Raw genomic sequence first — 20,209 nt, forward strand, 5'->3', positions numbered from 1 at the left:
ACCTACCCTATCCGAATGGATAGATTTGAACAGATCTACATAATTCGTCACCTTCAACACTGTAGAGGTTACTTCTCTTGAATTGTAACCTATAACAAAGTTACCAATGAAAAGCGCTAAAATTAAATCCGAAAGTAAGAATTAAATTATTCGCTCTTTAATTAAAAAAAATAATAATACATTACAGTCTTAATAATTGTAAAGAAAGTTTTAAAAATAATTCTGTTGTTCACAAGTTGGTCAGTTGGCAATCTTGCTGAACAAATTTATATTTCTGCTTCCTATTCTTTCTTCCATCCTCATTACATCAGTTCAGTTGTAACTAACTTGTAAAGTAAAACTCTTCAATAATTATAAGTTAGCAAATAAATAATTTAGCTAAACTGCTCCTCTGCAAAATAAATTTTAAAATATTAATGGAACAGGTATGAAAGATTGATTAATTCTCCTTTTGAACATAGTAACGAATTCAATTCTTCAATAGTAATACGTATATTTAGGTACGATAGTTAATACATCGTAATATTATTTGTGTTCAGTAGAGCTTTGTTAACGTTATGAAGAGTGTGCTAGGGTTTATGTAGGATATATGTAAGTTCTTTAGAGAGTTTTGAATTGTAATAGCTGAATCTCAGCTCACATTCATAGGCAATATTTATATTTTTAGAACTACTTTCGACCATGAAGTGATATTCCTTTTATAATATTATAAATTCAAACTATTAGATAGTTTTCTTTTGATAATAATAATGAAAAATACTAGCTGAGTTCCTGTGTTCCAAGGAATTTATTATATGAGGTATAAGAATCCAGCGAGTAAGAGTGGAATCAGCTAATAACGACCAGTTATCGAGTCAGGTATAAAAGAGGTCATTTTGCAATAACCATAAATTATTTCTGATACTCTTCAGAAAGCTGTTATCGGTGTTAATCATTACTTGGAAGTCCCTTTCGAACATGTAAGTTTCTGAACCAGTTGGGTCAAAAATTATTTTTTATTTGGTGCTAACAGTGGTCAGCTAGTGCAGAAATTATTTGGAAAGGATTGTCACAATACTCAGACAAGAACTTGTTTATTATTGATAGCAAATAGTTAACAAATTGCAATTACAGTAATAATATTGAAATATTCAACTGTTAAAATAGAATGAAAAATTAATGCCAGTTTCAGTCATGATAAACTTTATTATGCCGAGCTTTCGACCTAGGGTCATCTTCAGGGCTAGTCCTTAGGTCGAAAGCTCGGCATAATAAAGTTTATCATGACTGAAAATGGCATTAATTTTTCATCCTATTGAAATATGATTCAGTCAACAAAAATAATGAACAATAACAACTGATAGAAGTATGCATGAAAGAATTCGAGAACATTTAATGTTTTATTTATACAAATATTAGAGTAACAGACTACAGAGATTGATAGCGTTGTCTGCAATATTAATTAGTAAGATGCCGCTCTAAGTTCTTATTAAATTTTGCATTGCATTAATTTCTATGGTGTCATGTAAATTATTTTTTTCGCAGCTGGAAGACAGTGACTCTTTTGAAGATGATTCTGCTAGTCAAGTGGAGAGTGAAGGACGAATACAAGATACAGATGGAGCCATATGTTCCCTATGGATGATGGACAACAGCAGCAAAGATATAAATAACAAAATTGAAGTGAAGAACGAAGAAATCAGTATTTTGAAGGAAATTATTGTGAAACAAACCGAAAATATGCAGGAGTTGCAAAAGAAATGCGAAGAAGCAATTGTTATTTTAAAGCAACTGCCAGAAATACAACAAGCCGCTTCGGAAAGGTAATTATTGACTTATTTTTATGTTTCAAGTAAATAGTACGGACTGATTGATAAAATTAACATACTAATATTTTGTTCGCAGATATGAAGAAGCGCTGAAAATATCCGCAGGTTTGCAGCTGAAGCAATGTGAAATCAATGAAATTCTAGAAAATGCTTTCAAATTATATGATAACACTTTACAGTTAATTGAAAGTGCAAGAGAAAATTTCAAAACAGAGCGAGATGCGGGAAAGCAGAGGCAGTTGGTTTTTGAAGCAGACATCACAGAAATGAAAAAATTAGGTGCGTAAGTATTGGGTAGTCCGGAAAAATAATGCAGGATTATGGTTTTAATAGAAAAAAATAAAAATTAATGATTTTTAGATGTTTTTATTAATCAAAGTAGTCTCCATTACTTTCTGCCAACGTGTGGGTAACTTTTCCATACCCTCTGTATAGAATTTGGAATCCTTAAAATTTATAAATTCAGAAAACGCATTTTCTAATGTTCTTTGGTGAATAAGTTTTTTATTTTGCAAATAGCGGTCCAGGTGTCTAAAAAAATGGTAATCAGTAGGCGAGAGGTTCGGTAAGTAGGGCGGGTGTGGCAGAGTCTCATAGCCAAGCTCCAACAATTTTGGGGAAGTCAAACGTGAGATTATGTGGCCGAACTTTGTCATGCAACAGAATGGGCCCCTTTCCCATTGATTAAAGATGGCTTCATTATTGCAATTTCTGATGCATTACGTCAATTTGGTTACAATACGATTCAGCATTGATGGTTTCGCCAGGATTCAAGAAGCTTTAATGAATCAGATCAAATGAAGCCCACCGAACAGTAACCATCACCTTTTTTTTTTGATGATTTGGGGGCTTTGGAAAATGTCGTGCTGCTTCTCCTTTGTCAAACCACTGTCCAGAGCGTCTGCTGTTGTCGTAGAGGATCCACTTTTTCATCGCAAGTCACAATTCTGGACAGAAAAAGGATCGCTGTTGTTTTGGCACAGAAATGCAGCACAAATTTCATACTGCTGATCTTTTTGGCGGTCGTTTAATGTGTGAAGAACCCAACTTTCAAGCTTTTTCACCTTCTCAATCGCCTTGAGATGATCATCGACGATTGATTTGCTGACTTCGAGTTTCCCTGCCAGTTCTCGAACAGTTTTTCTGGGATTTTTTTCCACCAAAGCTCGGAGAACATCGTCATCAAGGGCAGAACTTCTTCCACGGCCTTCTTTGTCTTCAAGGCTCAAGTCTCCCTCTCGAAATCTCTGGAACAACCGTTGAACAGTGCACTCACTTATACTGCCTACGCCCCAGACATCGTTGATATTTCTGGCCGTTTGGGCCCCGTTCCGGCCGAATTTGAACTCGTAAAACAAAATTATGCGAAAATCATGCTTTGACATCTTAGTAAAGACTGAATTATTTCCAAGTAGCAAAATGTTACAGAGGTAAACAAAAATTTTTGTTTGAAAGAGGATTGATAAGTGTTTACATTTATAAAAGTCAAAAGTCCAATAAACATAAACAGTTTACTATTTGGAGGGGTATTTTAAAGAAAACATAAAATCCTGCATTATTTTCCGGACAACCAAATAGTTTGATGACTTCATCCTTCTACGGATAGGTGCTTCCTAATTAACGTAGTACACTACTAAACCTGAAAAAATTATATAAATTTCTTTTAAATTAATGGGCTGAATTACTCTACCATTCATAAATTTTTTTTCGGAAGGTAGATTTGAAACAGTTACTACTGATTCAATCTCCATGTAGGCAAAGCAATTCTACATCTCTTCAAATCTGCTTGCAATTTATGCCCGCGTTGTCGTTAATTCACCGTCAACGTTCGGATTAACCGGGACTCTGTACTCTTAGCTAGTAAAATGTTTTTGTGCCGGATGCTCGTTAGGATGTTATGCATAGATGACTACTAGATTTCCTGAAATTCAATCTGAAAATTCTAGATAGTTTCAGGATATGGTGTTGGACCGAGAAAATTATTTTAACAAATTCAGGCCGCGGTTTGTTCTGTGAAGGGGAGCAATATAAACAATTCGTATATTTAGCTCGAATAAATGGAAAATAATAACGATACTAACATCAGGTTTATACACGCACGATTTTCTCTTACTACAGTTCCCATGATTCTAACTTAAATAGCAGCAATGTTGATGTACTAGAATCAGGCGGTGTTCTAGGGAACAAAGGCTTTCTTAAAAGTTTTGTAAGTTGTATTATAATTCTCACTAATACAACTGCGTATACTAATTCTCAAGTGGGTAGCCCTGAAAGAGAACTTTAGAACAGTGGTTTCCAAAATTTCCGACAGTCGTCCTCTTCATGTTTATAATAAGTTTTAAAAATACTATTCTCACATTGCAAGCCACTTAAATTAATAGATTACAAACAATGTTTTACATTTTTTAAGTACTTATTGAAAATATTTTCTTTATTTATTAAGTGTAATGTTTTATCGAATTTCCTAAATTATTCCTACTTTTTCTCTTATCGCTCAACATCGCTTCTTGGTTTAGGTCTCGTGAGGCAACCTACTCAATATTTATAATTACGGGCCCTGTTTGTTGGAGTAAAACTGAGACGTTTTATGATATTTTTTATTTTTTAAGCCTTGTTGGAGGATCAAAAAGCAGGTAGTGTCCTTGTTAATCTAGAACGTCTGGTTATCCAGATCGGCGTATTCTAATGTTTGCTCTTATTCAGAGGTTGAAATAGGTCTACTAAGAATTTTTCCCTCACTGAAAGTGATAAAGAATTTTAATTTGCTTTTAAACAATAAAAGATATCAAATTCAGCGTGCTAGTGCTGGTTGCTGGGTGAATCGAGCCGAGCTACACTAATCGTAAACTTGCAAATAGGGGAAGAATGACCGCCTTGAGATGAGCCCGTAATATTTCATCGCGATAGCATCATACTTAAGCGGAACATAACTATTTAGTTTTTGAGTAATAAAAAAAGAAGAAGAAGAAAAAAAAACAAACTAGTTTTGCCCGGTGATAGTAAATTTTTCAAGTCGTACTTTATGCCATAAGATGTTTTAGAATTAAAAACTCCAAATTTGCAAAAGTGCATTTAAACAATTGTTCCGAAGACAGCTACAGCATTAGACCCGGTGGCTTCTGAACACTTTTAATTAGAGGAACTTTGATTCGCGAATTCAGTGCCAACTTGAATTAATTTAATAGTAAATTTTGATTGATTGATTTATTTGAATATCTGATTTTTTTTTATTAAGATTCAGTTCATTGGGATTAACATGGACGCGGATTGAGAAATGGGCTATTTAATTTGGGCCGAACAGTTGGGGCTTGGAGTTACAGATAATTTCGGCAAATTATTGCAATAATTTGAAATTAACTTGTATGAGACCTGTTTTCTTCTCTACCTTGTTAGCATTTTCCAGGATGTTATCCTGGAAATAAAATTCTTTTTCTTTAGTTAGTTATTCATCTTTCTGCTGAGTGAGTCTTATGTCCCTTGTAGCTTTTTTCTAAAAATGTTGTATAGTTGTATTTGAATCTGTAGAAAGAGCTAAAGAAGTTAGTAAAATGTTTAATTGTAATTGTACAAATTTAGTCAGCTTTGTGGATAGTAAATAGTTTAGTATTGATGCACTGTCCTCTGAAGATGAACGAATGAAGTAAAGTAATTTCGGTTTCTCTCCAGGCGGGGGGTGGGGGTGGCAGAAGCTTGTACTTTACTACAGACAATTTTTTTTGACTAATTGAAAGTAGCCATATGCGGGATTCGAACTGGGCACTTCCCACTTACAAACCCACGTTCATGACTACTTAGCCAATACCCGCCCCAAGATGGATGAATATTAAATATATTATTCCCTCAAGTTAATTTCTTTACGCAAGAATACAATTATTTTTTCTGCTAATTTCTAAATACTTTTTTAGAATGATTAAAAATTATTCTGACTAATCAATTTTATTTAGGTATCACTTAATTGTTTATTTTTTTATCTTAAGGAGATAGAATATCAACGGATTTGAATAAAAAGATAAAAGACAAAGATTCTTTATTGAAAACAGTCGAACTCAGGCTGGCCGGATACAATTGTCGTCGCATTAATGAAGAGCTCGCTTGTTTGAATGCGAAAATTAAAGCTTTGGAGCTTGCAGAAGAACAAGAAAATGAACAAGTATTTCTGGTATAGTAATTTTACTACTACTTTGTTAAGAGAAGTGCACTGTTGTGAATTGCGATAAGAATACATTCACCACAATGCAACTTAGTAGGCCACTTTGAATAGAATGTCAGTTCGCCTATCCTACCAGTTATTACTCCAATAGGCGTTCCCCTATTAAAGTGCATTACATTATAAAATAAAAGTTAAGACTAAAAATAATTGCGGGAAGTGAATTTTTGCAATACTAATTTACGATTTATAATTGAAAGTTAATGGAACTCATGAAGCCACAAATGAAATAAATTTTATAAATTATTATTTAAAACAGATCTTTTAATTTAACTGATATTCATCGAAAAATCAATTTTGATACAACTTCTGTTGTTAAAGTGTATAATTATTCGTTACTTATTGAAATGTTTGAAGTACTTTATTTTTCAAAATTCAGTTTAAATGTACTATTAAATTCAGTTTAAAATTGGTACTGTTATGTTGGGGCACATATAATGTAATGAGAAATACAATTCCCCACTATCAGTTTCAAGATTTACCAATTTTAAAAGAAATAATAAAAGATTCAAGAAAACACCGACAGGAATTGAGTGGAATTAAATTTAAGGAGAAATTATTTAAAAATGTATGCCCACGTAAATGGTAAACATAAGAATTAATGCTTTGATACTGTGTGTTGTGGTCGAGGGATAAAATAAAACAAATTAATTATCTGAAAAAGTGTAGAGAAATGAGAAATATAATTTGTATTGATATTTTTATACCTGTGGTAAAACGTATATGTGTGTGAATATCAATATCATTTTGGTCTGATGATGGCACAGAAAGATAATCAAATATGTGGAATTAAAATTATAAAATAAAAGAATGGTTAAAAATTTAGCTAGTTTTGCTGGATAAAATCAGTAAAATAAATGACTATTGGGAGGCTGAGCCTTTTATTAGGGAATATTGATGCAGTGCCACTTTAAAGACATATTGTGCCTAAGTTATTAAGTCTTACTAAGTCTTATTAAGTCTTACCCTCATAACACTTAGAATGATGTACTTGTTCCCAGATTGAGTCACAGCTTCAACGCTCCAAAGAAGAAAGCGAGTTTATAAATGATTCTTTCCTACAAAATAAAAGTGCTTTAATGAAAGAAATTGAAAATTATAAGCAGCTGTAAGTACATACTTAATTTCTTTGGCAAGCAGTGTATTTTTATGTTTCTCGTAAGTTTTCACAACTTGCCAACTTGCTTTCTACATAGATCTAATGATTTATCATACCACAAGCAAGTGTAAATAGAACTATTTTTTTTTTTTTTTTGTAATATTATTGTTTAGAATGTAATTTTTAGCTACCCTAGAATTGATTAAAAAAGTTTCATTACCCCCAGAAAGTTTAAAGAAGGATAGTATTAAGAATTTAATTTCAATAATGAGAACTTCAACAGTGTAAGCAATTGCGTAGCAATACTTCGCAATTCTGCTGACAGAGTTGTCTAGGCTTAAAGCTTCCTGGACTTTATTATTCAAAGTTTCGTTTTTCTTTTTTTTACAAACTAGAGTACCCCTCATGTTTAAAGTGTTACTTTTAAAAAAGAGGACCACTGCAGTTTGCCCTCTTTTTTGTTCAGAATCGATAAAAAACATGGATTAGGTTTTTCTAGAGAATTTGCCAATGCTTATCTTAAAAGTGTAAATTAATTGTTTTTATCTGGCCATTTTTTGCCGCAAAATAAATTATTCTAGGACTTTTCATTATTATTCGTTTTGTATGCATCTGTAACTAGTCTTTAAACTAGGTTTAGAAATGAAGGAGCAACGGTGGTTATAAGAGCAGCGAGTTCATAATGCCCCTGCTGCAGTACCCCAAGCATTTGTCATTAATAGTGTTATTTAATCTAATTTGAAGTGTTCTGTCATGCAGAAAATATCCTACATTCTGAATAATGTAGTCGATGCGTTTTTTGAGTAGTCCAGAAATTGTGTCGAATGTGGCCACATAAAATGTTGCCGCCGTAAATTTTTTTTGAGTTGATATTCTGGTGAGTTTCAGTACGATTCAGAAATGGTGAAGTAGAATTTTGTTTGTTTTAGTCAATTGTTTTAAAAGTCTTCTATATTTGAATCAATATTCTAGTATTTTTAAAAGGGAGTGTAATAGGCTATTCGGCTGGTGGATGTAATTTACCAGGTTTATGAAATACTATATAAGTAGCGTTTTTCTATGTTTAGGAGAGTATTCCAATAGTGAGATGGTCGAATGAGAAGCAGCCAGATTTTTAGTATAGTAGTTGGTATTTGGTATTTTCCTGATCCTTTTTTGTCAGCAAGTGCTTTAATTACAGAGAAGACGTTTTCAGATGGAGAAGGATTCTGTAGAGGTTTGTGGGATTTTTAAATTAAAGGTTTTTACATATTCGTATTAGGCGCCACGGTAGCCGAAGCGATTAGAAGCGCAGGCCGTATAAGTAAGATTGTAACTAAAATATCCGCTAGATGGCTTAGGCTGTACTAGTTGGCTACATTTAATAACAGATTTAAACTAAGAGGTCTCTGACGGTTGGAATGCACTACTCCATAAAAGTGTGCATGAACAGTCAGTAATACGTAAAACGTTATTGACAAGTTGTCTAATTTAGCTGCATGATGTAACATTACTGTTGTTTACCGTTCTTGTGAGTAACGAAATGTACTTTGCGCACTTTTTTTACATGTTATGAAGTACATGATATTAGCAGACAATTTAGTAGAACTATTCGAGGTATCTGCGTTTTAGGTATCTCTGTTCGCGTCTCATGTCAATAGATATTGGTATCCTGCCTAGGAAAATAGCGTTTCTTTTTTCTTTCTGTATCAATGAAATTTTTGTAAGATTGCGATTTAGTCAAGTAAGAAATTACTCTAATAGTTAATTAATATTGCAGCTTAAGAAATGAAGAGCTTTCGTACAGTAATTACCAGCTGAAAATAAAGGAATCCGGTAAGGTTATCAGTAAATTGACTGAATGTAACGACAGAATGGATAAAGAAGTTTTAGAGGAAAAAAATGTGACCAAAACTTTAGAAGAGGTTACTATATTCTGAATTGCAAATAATATTCCATTTTTATTGCAAATTGATATTCTTGGCGACTTTTGTGAGAAACTTCTCACATAATATTGTTTTATTTTTCCATGGAACGAAGTTTTACAGATGCAATGATTCTTGAAGTTGAGAGTATAAACATGTTGAACTTAAAATATTTACTCAGTTATCTGATGATTACAAAAAATTATGGTATCCTAATAACAAAACTGCGTAATGTTTCTTTGCCTCTCACATAGAAACTGTTCTGTGGCGCTCTTTTAGAAAACGTGACCGTATATTATTAAAATATTAGTAATTTTTTTTTTATTTCGTCCTTGATGACGAACTGCTCGACTATTGCATCTGAACCGTAATATTGGTGGCATGAAAGATAGGTTCAGTTCAGATCAACTAATTTAAACCATTACAAGGCTTAATGGGTGGGCTGACGTGTCAAATCCAATCTAAAGGAAGTAATCTCTATCTACTGCAGAACTGGCTTTGCCAAAAGAAAAGGTTAGCCGCTATCAATTTGTAAAAGGAGAGTTCCGTGAGAACTTAAATTTGAAAGTAGTGGTAACAGAAAATTATCATTCACTTTGACCTCAACTCGGTAATTATTAGAATTAAAAATCGCAGTGCGCAATTCAGGCGCCTGGTCAGTGTTCTGACTTCCTACCTTTGCGACTTAAATATACATTTTTTTCCTATAATTCTTTTCGAATTGGAGATATTTTGTTTATGGATAAGCGATGGGCCTTAGAAGTTATTTATTTTTACTTAAGTGTCTCCCCTAAACTTACAATTTCCGCGAAAATGCCAAATAAAAAATTTGGACGTGAATATTTGTTGTAATATTGTTGGAATTGGTCAAAAGTATGCGTTGAGTAATTTAGCTCACTAAGTCTTAACTCAGCCCTTTTCAATAATTACATTATTTTTTATAAGGAGCTAGCAATATATTAAATAATTTTGTGTTTTTCAGGAAATTTCTGAGAAACAACTAGAGATAGAAAAGTCAACCCTAACATTAAGTGAAATGAAAATGAATTTACCAGAGCTGTCGATATTAACAACTATGTTGAGGGAGAAACAAATGTTGGTAAACCAAATGGAAGAAGAGATCAAGCAGTGTGAAAACACTCTACGATCTAATGAAGATATGCTTATAAATCTTGAAATTAGGAATAATAATTTAAATGAGAAATTGGTAATTGAAGAGAGAGTACTAAATAACCAAGCACAATCGAACCGAGAATTGCAAGCTTCAATTAATCAATTGAAAACTGAAGTAGGAACAGCAAATGCAAGGCTAATGAATAATGAGTAAGTTGTGTATATGTTTGTAGATGTTTGAGGTATTGCTGCAATTACTAGCCAGTTTCTCAGTGGAAACATGACCTTTTGGGTCCATGACAACTTGTACCTTCCTTCATTGAGATACATCACACTCTAAACCCTGTTTGGATGCTTGAAGATTTCTATCGCCAGAGGTGTGCTTCCATAACCATATAGTATCGGTCGATAAGTAATGGCTGAGAAAAACATTGAATTAGGCTCACTTCTGTCCCTCAACAGTAGGTTGTCTCAATTAATAACACCAACTACTTAGTTTCTCGGACAGGAGGAGTTCCTTAATCTTGTAAGAAGTATTTACCTACTAGACTAATCTCAGACAGCCATGTTCTGTTCGCGTTGCATTCGATTTTTCAGTATCCAGGTCACGAATGATGTCTTTCCGCTAGTTATGTTTGAAAAAACTTCCCTTATGCCGCAAATAAATAATTTAATAATCAGCAATGATGTAAAATTGATGGAATTCTTCAAAAAATCAGTGCATTTTGCAACAACAGGAAACCGGGAAGGGATTGGCTAAGTGGTTATCGTGCTGAATCCTCACGCGAAGATCCTGGTTCGAATTCAGCTGCTGGCCCTTAGATTTTCTCTTCATTGGAGCTCCTTACTTCTCACTAACCGGTAATGGCAGATTTGACTCTAACGAGAGAACACTGTCCGAAGGCCGGCAGGACGTTAAAAATAGCTCCAGGCGCCATTAAACCAAACGTTAACGCGCCTCAAATAAAAAAAAAAACGGTAGACTTCGAAAGTAATTCTAGGGTACAATCTATGGCAAACCTGCATTTCCTAAGACAAACTGCTCATTTCTAAGTAAATTGTGCATAAGGAAATAATGTTTCAATCTTTTTACCACTTTTTCGTTCTTAATTATTTCCAAAGATTGTAATAATGGCTGCAGGCAATGCTGTGTAATGCTTTTTACATCTTTATGTGCTTTATATATTGTACGATGGTGATGGTTGGGCTTTACTTTAAATTTCCATTACAGTGTATTTTTTTAGATCTGTGTTCGAGAAATCAAGTGATTTTGTTTTTAGAATTGTAGGATTCAGGAAAATTGAAAAAGGAAGTCTCAGAGGTTCACACCAGATTTCTGTGGGGAGGTGTGTGTATTATAGCGTCCTCTACTTCTCAGAACCAAATTGGTCACTTCGAACTGAAGAATTACACCGTATTCAAATTAATTTGCTAAAAGTTATTCACTATGGAAGACTTCACTAGATTTTTATTTCGTAGGAAAACTCTAGAACAAAGGAATGAAGAGGTCTTGAACAGAACTAATCAGATTGTAAGGGAAGATAATAAAGTAGTGCAAGAAATAGCAATTTTGCAACAACTGGTGGAAAATAAAAAAGTAAATCTTGAAGAAAGAAGAAAGGAAATTTCATTAAAAAAATCTGATTTAGAAGAGAAAAGTCACAAAGTGAGCCAACAACTTTTAATTTATTTTTTTAATCTAAGGCGTGTCAACATCTGGGGGTGTTGGCGACCTGAGCTTTTTCCAGTGCCCTGACGACCTCCGGACAGTGTTTTCTGATCACAGAAACAGTGTCCATCACTGGAAAATAATATATTTCAGGTGAGACAACTGGAAGCAGAAATTCGACAAGTAAATCTGTACCTGCTAACTGAGGGACAAATATATTGGACAATGTGTAAGCAAACTGAAGAGGAAGTGAACAAACTAGAAAGTCTTTGCAACTCGATAAAGTGTACTGTAGAAGGCATAGGAAATGAAAAAATCCGGTTTGAAAAAATCAAGGAAGCCTATATTGAGAAGTGCGAGGCTGTTAATGTAATGTACAACACCAAGATTGATGTAAGTATTGAGTATTAGATTTAACTTGGATTGTCACAATAAATTGTATTCTGAATTGCTTCCGATTGATCTTATGCAAACAATAGTAATCTTAGGCACATAAGTTATTTTTTTTTTTTTGTTATTAACAAAAACTTCTAAAGTGTCCTCACAGTTATTGATATATCAAATTTTACTTTAATTGTAGTTTATAATAGGTCTGAATGACTTTAAATTTATTAAATCATTGGTGGGTCCAATTATGCCCTGGTTTAATCTTTTTAGTTTACAAAAGCCAAAAGAGTATTCAATATCTTGCAGTGTTTAAAAGAATCTTTAGTTGGTTAAAGGCGTCTTTAATTAATGTGGTTTCCGTACTCTTTTTTATAGTTCGGTTAATTAGAATTAATTTGGATTAATGTGGATTATTTGTTTTAATTAACTCTTGTTGATTGGGAACATTGTTTTCGTTTGTCATCATGTTCAAGCATCTTCTTAAAGTTTTCTCCGTCTGAGCTTTCTTAATTTCCAAATCTACATTGTGAAGCTCTATTCCGCAAGGTAGATGAGGTGGGCACTAAGTAAGTTTTGGTTGTGATTACTGGTCTGTTAATGAGTCCTCTTAGAGATTAATTCTGCCATAAAATAAGGGATTTAGTATAATTAATTAAGTTAATTTAGGATGTGATTTCCTCTTATACACTTTTATTAAGTTACACTTCTGTTGGTTATAATAAAGAGCCGGAAGACACCTTTACTCAATCTATTGTTTATTGTCTCGAAAATGGCGGCAGGATTTTCTGTAAAGTATATTTATGTACCACCATTGATTTTTAACATTTACTTTCATCACTTTTTTGGACTTTTTTTTTTGTTCAGAACTGTTCTTGTGTGGGCTGGAGTCTGCTTCCCTTTAAGATTACCTTTTAGTGTTATTTCAAACTGTATAGTGTTGGTAAGAGTTAAATATTTTTGCAGGTTCAAAGAATTTTGTGAGTTCAGAACCTTGAGTAAGAGAATGTCGCAGCAGATATTTGTTTATGTCTGAACTATGCACATTTTGCATCTCTAAACATGAGTGCTTGGCACATCTTCTATGTTAATAACCAACTGATCTCTCTTTAGTCCTCATCTTACTGATAGATCCATTTGCATTATACATTCCGTCCAACTTTCTTCCCTGCGAGCATTGTGTTTTAAACAGTTTTCATTGAAAAGAAAAACACGCCTACATTTTATTTGAAATATTTTTAACAATTTTTATGCGAATTTGATTCATTGTTTTCGGTTTCGCGGACAAAATACGTAAAGGTAAGGCGAGGAGATAGTTATAAAATATGTTAATAATAGTTAATTCAAAAATATTAACCCGTAATCTGGACTATTAAACTGTAATTGAAAATTGGCTCTTAAATTTCTATTTTAACTTGTTGAACAGTTCAAGCTGAAAGAATTAGAAGAATTGAAAAAGAACCTGTCCTTAGAGAAAGAAATGTATAGCGAAGAGTGTGGTAAAGTGCACTTTCAATATTATACATTGAAAAATGAGAAACGATTTGTAACAGGAGAGATGAACTATTTGCTTTCGGTTGTGAACAGGTGTAACGGAGAGTATGTAAGTATCTCTATTGGACTTTTATCATATTGCTTTCTACCAGAACTTATAGACATCGTACTTCCTGTTTAGATAATTATGGATTCTTATAAGGACTGGCTAAGTAAGAAGTCCATGTCTTTCTTATGCGAGCTTAGTGAAGCTGGTGAGAAATTGGTGGAGCAGAAGGTAGTGGTGAGTACAGGCAGTTTGACTGTGTGGGGGTGTAGTTGGCTCAAGTTTTCCCTTTTCAGCTATCTTCAGCTCTTCCTGTCTTTTCCTGAACATTCTGCTATCGAAATTAAAGTTTAGTTAAAATTAAAAAGCGGCTGGTTCTAAAACTTGAAAATAGTTTCTATTTCAGCCGTCCTAAATATTTAAAAATACAATACATTTTTAAAACTATTAAGCGCCATTACGGTTGGTACTAGATACCGTTTAAGTCGGTCTCGGATTTGTGCCTCTGTAGGATTTTAAGAGATGTGGAAATTTATATCACGATTTTTTGTTTTTCTCTTTATTTTTGTGGCAAATTGGGCGCAAATTTAGGTGCATTTCCTAACGAACTGCACCTAGAATAGCTCTGTATTTACAAACATGCATCCAGCACTATAAGTTTTCTTACCCCATATTTAATAGCCTAATATTTCGTGTTAATTACACAGATCATACTTTTATTATCGTAGTGGTTAACGGAGAGTGCTTTGCAGGTGCATAATGTGCCGCCGGCTCGGGAGGACGCCAAAAGCTGCAGTAGCGGCAGTGATAGTTCTCTAGATGTAAGGCTTATTCTTTAGACTTCACAATATACCGGGTGCGATCTTTGTACTAACCTTTATATCTGTCTTGATGTTTAGCTTCCTGCAGAAGAATTTATAACCATGAAAATTTCGACATCTAAGACGACCGGCGATCCATCCTATCAGGTATAAGTGATTTTTTCTTTAGTATTTATGTTGAGTGTACAAGGGCAGTGAACTTAAAATCGTCCTTATCCGAGTTAGCCGCTTCACCTTCAAATCCCTTTCTGCGCAATCAAATGTCTTCATTAACTCTCCAGTAGATAAGTGAGCCTGCTGGACTCATTTACTCCATTTCAAAGAATAATTTCTCATCCCTCTTTATTCATATCTCTCACTCATTATCTGGGGAAATATGGCGGCCGTGCCCAACTTTGGAAATGGAGTTTTCATTGGTTCCCTGAGTCCGGAGAAAATGTTTTTGGCCTGTGTCTTCGAAAAACAAAATATCTTAAGAAGGATATCATTGGAACTTAAAATATTCAACTACAACTTTAACACTTTACTGAATGGGTTTTCCACCTTTTGTAATTTTTCTTGAATTTTTCTCTCACGCTTTTCCAAAAAACTGGTACAGTTGCAATTCTTTATATATCTCAAACTTTCACTTGAAACAATTTCAAAAACATTCTGCGCTACTGACGTGGCTTGGCTTCCCTAATTTGACATCTCAGCATAATAAAAATGTTTGAGTTATATGGTTGCTGAAATCGCTTTGTTTAAAAAAAAAAAAAATACCTCGAACGGAAGTACTTCTTTAATGATTGGATTTTTTTGTGAAATGATCCAAGGATTATTTTATGTCCTATATTTTTACACAGAAGTGTGTTATACTTCAAGGATAATTAATTCGTTGTTGGTTATTCTTCGAGAACATGTTTCCTCGAAGTGTTAAAGTAGTCATTTTAATTTTCTTTTCAGTTTGGGTGTTAGCAAAAAAATTTGACAAAAGGACTGAATAAGGTGTACTTAGTTGTGAACGTGACTCTCTGGCCAATCCTCGTGGCCAATCAATCGTGGAATTGAATTTAAGTAAGTCGCAAAGGAGGTGCGCGGAAATCGCTAACTACAGCTAGTCAAAAGACTGTTATTAGTTAATTGGCTAAATTTACTGCGGCATTACCGGCTAGCCATTGAAACGACCGTAGGTCTCATGATAGGCCGCTGCGGACTGAGGAAATACATGGGCTTTGCTGATGATAACCGCTTTGGATTTTCTTATGATGAAAAGGAAACAACTGTGGGTCAGAAGCCTAGGATGACTCAGTGTTCAAAGATTCGGAGAAGATCTGCCTTTGTTCAAGAGTTTTAGTCTTTGCCACAAAAGGCTTTTTTGTTATTAAACAAACGAAGACAGGCGGGAACTTGGGTGCGTCCACTGAACTCTCTTTCCTTAAATTCATTGAATTTATCTAAAGAAACTTGCATTTTAATTATTGTGCAAAAATTCGGTTCGAGGTAGATCTGAAAAATGGATAGGCTACTAAGGTGTCATTCCAATGTGTTCTGTAGTTTCTACATTGGGTATTGTTAGCAACAATTAATTGTGATGCAAATATTCGGAATGTGTACCCTCGGCAATTATAGACATAATGACATAATAATGGCAATTGATTTTTTTGTGTTTAATTTTTCTGCTTTAGGAGTGATATTATCTGCCTTTTAAATTCACTAGTATTTCTATCCATACAAAATTAAAAAAATTCCCCTCAATAACTTGTACCATGATATCAGCTGAAAGTTACTAAAACTGCATATTCGCTTCAGTGTATGTACTAATTACATAGGCAAGAATATGGATGAACTCTCATGAACATTCGGTCTTCCGGTTATTGAATTTTTTGTCGAAAGCAAAACATCCTGCCGAATTTTCATTTTGGAGATATTTGTGTGCATTCATACGCACACATTTACACCCAAAACGAACATTACTTGCGAAAACTCTATTAGAAATGTATACTCCTTAAGTATTTTATTCCCTAAACCTACTTTCTTTCATACATCATCTTTGCTCTAATTTTAATAATATTTGAGATTGCATGTACCTTCTTGTTGACCGTCTTTTACTGGTATGGATTGTCTGGTGAACGTCTTGAATAATCTTCTTTTCTATGCAAACCTTTTGACATGGATGTATGTCCTTATCATTCTCTGACATAGTAAGTTATTGAAACTGTCCGGTAGGACAGTTGTGATAGGGTTGATCGTCAAAAAGTGCACGAAAAACCATAACTTTGAAAAACACCAACTTATTTTTTTATAAAAGATAAATTTTTTTTAAAATATCAAGAAAATCCAGGTTTACAAGTGTATTTTTTCGCAACTAAGTAGATTTAACATATTTTAAAAAAAAGTGGCCGAAAATGAGCAATATCGACATTTTCAAAAATTGTTGTGTTCAGGTTGTTGTTACCTTTTTTGTAAACAACGTAGCGCCTAAACGCGCGAACCGGTTTTCACGAATGAGGTGTCATTTGATTCGGAATTTCATGTTGCTGTACAAGCAATGAAAGAGGAGTTAGCCCCATTTATGTATGGTCCTCTCTTGAATATTTAATACTAATAACTCTGTAAATCTTAGCCCGGTTTTTGTTAAAATTCAATGGGACGTTGAACCCACTTGAAAAGAAATTATTTAGAAATTTTAGACGTTTCGAATATTTTTAAAATTGAGAATTATGATGGCATAGATAAATTCCACAAAATGAGGATTCTGAATGAATTCCTTTCCCTTTATGAACTGTTAGGACTGGGGATATTGCACTGGTTGCAATGAGGTTGTGTTGTTATTTTTAGATGCCGTACACTTCGGACCCAAGCGCTGTGATCACTCTGGACGTAAGTATTTCAGGGTGAGAAGTACTTCAGGTACATCTCAGAGTACAGCTATTTTCATGTCTCTGATTCTGTTACAGAGCAGTGACTCAGAGCCGGTCGCCGAGGTCAGCAATAAAAGAAAACTGACTTTCCTGGAGAAACCCAAAGGACCTCCATTAAAGGTACGTCCTGTTCACTTCTCAGAAATTCAACATCAGCTTATGGGATCCCTGCGTGGAAATCCTGGGTTCGAACCCATCTGCTAGATTTTCTCTTCTTAGGAGAAACAGCTCACTGTAATGGACAGTGTTGTCTGTCACGAGAGAACACTGTCCGGAGATCGGCAGTGCAATGAAAAAAAGCTCCGGGCGCCAATAATCTCAAATTTTGCATGACCAAGAGGAAAGATTCAATGTTACTCTTTAAGTTAGTCGTAAAATTGGAAAATAATGTTGCTTGGAATCTGGCAGGACTCAAATAATACTGATATTATAGCAGATAATAAAAGCATCGCGTGTAGCTACTTTTTATTTGAAAGTGTTGTTAGGTCCGCATTTCTGGATAAAATCAAAGATACTTTTTATTTCTTTGAAAAATGTGCTTCTCCTTCTCAGCCACTATCCTAAATTGGTAATTGGACGGTAGACACGCCTTAAAAAGTATGCGAATATTTTACTTTACACTGATGTAGTTATGCAGTGAAATGTCTTTTATCTAAGAGAAAGTAATGTACTCACTAGTTTAATTTCTTTTACCACCTTCAGTCTATAATTGTTTAATATTTTATTATCTAATTAGGAGTGATATATTGGGCCTTAATTTAGTACGTATTTTGAACTAAGAAAACATTAGTTTCCATTATATCAGAAACTAATATGTCTATTGAGCTTATATTCTACTAAAACTGTAGGCGCGCGTGGCCGCCTACACCCAAATGCTAAGGTGCCCAAGTGGGCGCTGTACGAAATAATAGTAGACAAAGAAGAATAGAAAAAATAAAGAGAAATAAAAGAAAAAGAGGAAGGTACTTACCCTTTGCAAGGAGCGATGTGCGTGAGGTATGTTGATAAGCGGCCTGAGAAGCGATGAGGGGAAAGGAAGCGGGGGTGCGGAAGCGTGTGTATATGTTTATGTAAGTGTGTGTGTGTGTGTGTGTGTGTTGAGCTCTGAGAAAGGGAGGCAATATTTGGGCTCAGGCTCAGATAAGCGTAGCGGAAGTGGAAATAAGGTAAGCGGAAGAATGAAGGGGAAAAGTGCAATAAATGCGATAGATGCGGTGAAATATGCGGGCTGCTAGATGTCAGCGGTAGTGAAGCGTAGCGGGTTGAGAGGCGTTAAGTTGCTAAAAGCGTGAGCAGAGAGGCGTCTTAAGCGAGGACTAGCAGGGAACTGCATCGACTGGAAAGGTGACCACATGGTTCAAAGGAAGTAGTGGGGAAAAGGGTTTAGAATATAGAAACAAATAAAGGAAATAGAAGCGGAAACAACAAGTTTATATATAAAGTTTGAGAGGATAAAAAAGGTGCAAAATAATAACATAATAATGAGCGATAAGAAATATGTAGAAAAAGGAAATTAAGGCGGATGCGTACATTAGTACGCGCGCGGGCGCGAGGCTGACTCGCGAGAGACGGACGCTAGCCAAACTGGCCGAATGGTCTCGGTCACGACCGAACAAAAACATGTAGACTTACATGAAGTCTTTTAAATTTCAAGATTGTATAATGGTCCCATGAATGTAGAGTGAGATATTGATAGTTAAATTTAGGGCGTTTTATAATTATGGAATGTTTAGCTGTCATTTTCTCCTAAACTAATTCATCGATAGAATTAGGCTTTTACTCGCATTTTACTGGCTTTCAATGATCTCTTAGGCATGTGAGGGATATTCGCTTGAAATTCTCTGCTTGCGGCGGGTTTTTTGTTAAACTATGTTGTGCAGAGGCGGACACGATGTCCGACTTGTGCGAATGTGCACAAGTGTTATGCTGCGGGTGTTAAGTCCTTGTCTTTTCTGTGCAGATGGCAGCACCAGTACTGAAGAAAGATAGGCGCGCAGACAGGCTGATTGGCCGCAAGACTATATTGGATTTGGTCATCGACTCCAGTTAATCAGTCATCTCCACTTGTACTAATCTATATTTCATCAATAAACGATAATTAAAACTGAATTTCAAACGGTACTTTGTTTTACTACACATATAATTGCCCAATCTGTTTTTAAAGTTTTTTTTTTAAATGGTATTAAGAATGGTAGTATTAATGAAATTCGCATCATTTTCGAAATTAAAAACTTTACTCAGTCACCAGAAACAGATCTAGCAGTTGATGGAACTCACATGCAAACCGACTGTGAGCACATAAACAGCAGAATCACAATACTCTCTTGAGAATGCAAACTGCAGCTACCTCATCATTCATTTCGCGGATACTAATTATCTAATTGGTCATGCGGAACTGTCTGGAGTTAGGGGAGTCGTTAAAGTGCATTCAAAAGGCATGAAAAAATATCTTGCCTCAACATTCCCTATCTAATTTCCACAGCGTTTATATTATTCTCCCAATCTGAAAATAATTTTAAATCTTCAACAAGCAATGGTTTGGACATCAAACATCTTTTTTTAATATGTTTATAGTATATCTTTATTGTTTAATTTTTAATTGTTCTCAGTTTGTTATTCTAGTATACATTTGATAATGGTGTACTGTAACGCGTCAATTAGTTATTTAAAACGAAATCATTTTAAATATACCATTTCCTTTCTAAATTAGCGTAGTAGATGTACTCAATCATTTCTGTATCTTCCTACTTTTACAAGTTTTTGA

The 20,209-nt window shown here is 34.4% G+C and overlaps 1 protein-coding gene across 4 annotated transcripts; it reads left to right on the forward strand.

The window, feature by feature from the left end:
* Positions 1-2: 2 nt before the first annotated feature.
* Positions 3-19,586, forward strand: LOC141453721 (uncharacterized). Of its 4 annotated transcripts, none has more exons than XM_074127262.1 (16): positions 3-134; positions 1,525-1,802; positions 1,885-2,087; positions 5,786-5,967; positions 7,017-7,123; positions 8,874-9,018; positions 10,001-10,341; positions 11,611-11,797; positions 11,954-12,193; positions 13,611-13,787; positions 13,860-13,961; positions 14,477-14,545; positions 14,624-14,692; positions 17,363-17,404; positions 17,482-17,565; positions 19,406-19,585. In XM_074127262.1, exons 2-16 carry the CDS (start codon positions 1,621-1,623, stop codon positions 19,493-19,495), a joined length of 2,220 nt encoding a protein of 739 aa, XP_073983363.1. In that variant the 5' UTR covers positions 3-134; positions 1,525-1,620; the 3' UTR covers positions 19,496-19,585. The 4 variants fall into 4 exon arrangements, with proteins under 4 accessions (XP_073983363.1, XP_073983361.1, XP_073983362.1 ...); XM_074127260.1 differs by lacking the exon at positions 3-134 and adding an exon at positions 266-425; XM_074127261.1 differs by lacking the exons at positions 3-134; positions 17,363-17,404 and adding an exon at positions 266-425 and having other exon boundaries at positions 19,406-19,586.
* Positions 19,587-20,209: the final 623 nt, after the last annotated feature.

Source organism: Rhodnius prolixus, unplaced genomic scaffold, assembly GCF_049639745.1.
Source record: "Rhodnius prolixus isolate KJV_2025 unplaced genomic scaffold, Rpr scaffold_3, whole genome shotgun sequence".
Lineage (NCBI taxonomy): Eukaryota > Metazoa > Arthropoda > Insecta > Hemiptera > Reduviidae > Rhodnius > Rhodnius prolixus.

Excerpts from the sequence above, each read along its gene's own strand:
- LOC141453721 (XM_074127260.1), top strand. Across the intron at positions 2,088-5,785 it reads CACAGAAATGAAAAAATTAG|GAGATAGAATATCAACGGAT; the intron begins GTGCGTAAGTAT and ends TTTTATCTTAAG. Across the intron at positions 12,194-13,610 it reads TGTACAACACCAAGATTGAT|TTCAAGCTGAAAGAATTAGA; the intron begins GTAAGTATTGAG and ends CTTGTTGAACAG.